Source organism: Calidris pugnax, unplaced genomic scaffold (assembly GCF_001431845.1).
Source record: "Calidris pugnax isolate Ruff unplaced genomic scaffold, ASM143184v1 scaffold272, whole genome shotgun sequence".
Taxonomy (NCBI): Eukaryota; Metazoa; Chordata; class Aves; order Charadriiformes; family Scolopacidae; genus Calidris; species Calidris pugnax.
Window position 1 is genome coordinate 172,721 of NW_015091016.1, and position 1,456 is coordinate 174,176.

Below are 1,456 nucleotides of genomic sequence, written 5' to 3' on the forward strand. Positions count from 1 at the left end.
GGGGGGGGGACACCCAAGGAGCAGCTCTTATGGGGGTGGGCAACCTCCATCTTCTGGCCAATGGTCCCACGGGTGACCCCCAGCGTGATGCTCCAACAGGAAACCCCATGGGACGAGCACTGAGCTCCTCGCCCGGTGCAGGGGCTGCTCCACGTGTGTCCCCCCCCCGAAAAAAACCCCTTTTTCCCCAGGGGTTTGACATCCATCGTTTCGGCTGCGTCTCCGAGCACCCAGGTCCCATCCCAGCACCGAGCCCGTCGCATCCCAAAGGGGACGCCGGGGAGTGGGACCTGATTCATCCCCAGGTTCCTCCTCTGGGCAGCGGGGAGCGAGGGGGCTCCAGGAGCCTCCTCCGGGGGGTCGGGGCCGAGCGGAGGCTCCAGGTGCTACAGGTGGTCGAAAGATGGGGTTTTTGGGGTGAAAACCCGGCGGTGGGGCACGGCACAGGCTTAGAGGGACCTACGCTCCTCCTCCGGCTCGCGCTCGGCAAAGCCCTTGGCTTCTCTCTGTGCCGATTCGAAAGAGAGGAGGTTGGTGGGGCAGCCCTTTTTGTTTTTTGGGGACACACACACACATCTTGACCACACCAGGAGCATCCCAGGGTGTTTCACCCTCCAGCATCGCCCGCCGGAGCCACGCGGCGCTGGGTGTCCCCAACATCTCCCTGCCACCCATGCGTGGAGACAAAGCCACCAGGCAACTCCAGATGGTGGCTCCCCAGCCACCAGGAGCATCCCGGGGTGTTTCCAGCATCGCCCGCCGGAGCCACGCGGCGCTGCGTGTCCCCAACATCTCCCTGCCACCCGTGCGTGGAGACAAAGCCACCAGGCAACTCCAGATGGTGGCTCCCCGGGGTGCCACGTGGGCAAGGAGGGGATGGGGCAGGGGGACAGAGGGGTGACACCAACCCCCCCCTGCCTGGCCTGGTTTGGGTCACCAGGGGAAGGTCCTGATAACAATGGGATGGTGGCCACGGTGGGATGGGGACAGGAAGGTGCAAAGGGGCTTGGGGTGGTGACACCGTCACCCGGACAGGGATGGGATGGGATGGGATGGACAGACAGAGGGACAAGGGTAGGATGGCAAGTGGGGGGGACAGGGGGGGACACAGTACCAGGAAGTTTCCTTACGTTTGGGTGGGAGCCCTCGGCAATGGTGGAGAGGGAGAAGTTGTCGTGCAGCTCGGACGGGGTGCGGTATCTGGGGGGGGAAGAGGAGAGCGTGGTGGTGAGACCCCCCCCTGTGCCCCGGCCATGTTTTGGGGTGAACCTGGTGTTGGGGGGCTACACGTCCCCAGTGATGGAGGTCTGGGGGCTAAATGTCCCCAGGAATGGAGATGTGGGGCTAAATGCCCCCAGATGTTGGGGTTTGGGGTCTAAATGCTCCCAAATCTGGGGGGGGGGGGAAGCTAAATGTCCCCACCTATGGGGATCTGGGGGCTAAGGGTCCCCAGGGA

At 64.2% G+C, this 1,456-nt stretch overlaps 1 protein-coding gene across 1 annotated transcript in view; it reads right to left on the reverse strand.

Moving 5' to 3' along the window:
• CSPG5 (chondroitin sulfate proteoglycan 5 (neuroglycan C)) overlaps positions 1–1,456 on the reverse strand; it is a 32,085-nt gene that overhangs the window by 1,134 nt on the left and 29,495 nt on the right. Inside the window, exon 6 of the mRNA XM_014955731.1 lies at positions 1,131–1,200. Coding sequence (XP_014811217.1) covers positions 1,131–1,200 — 70 coding nt within the window. The remainder of the gene's footprint in view (positions 1–1,130; positions 1,201–1,456) is intronic.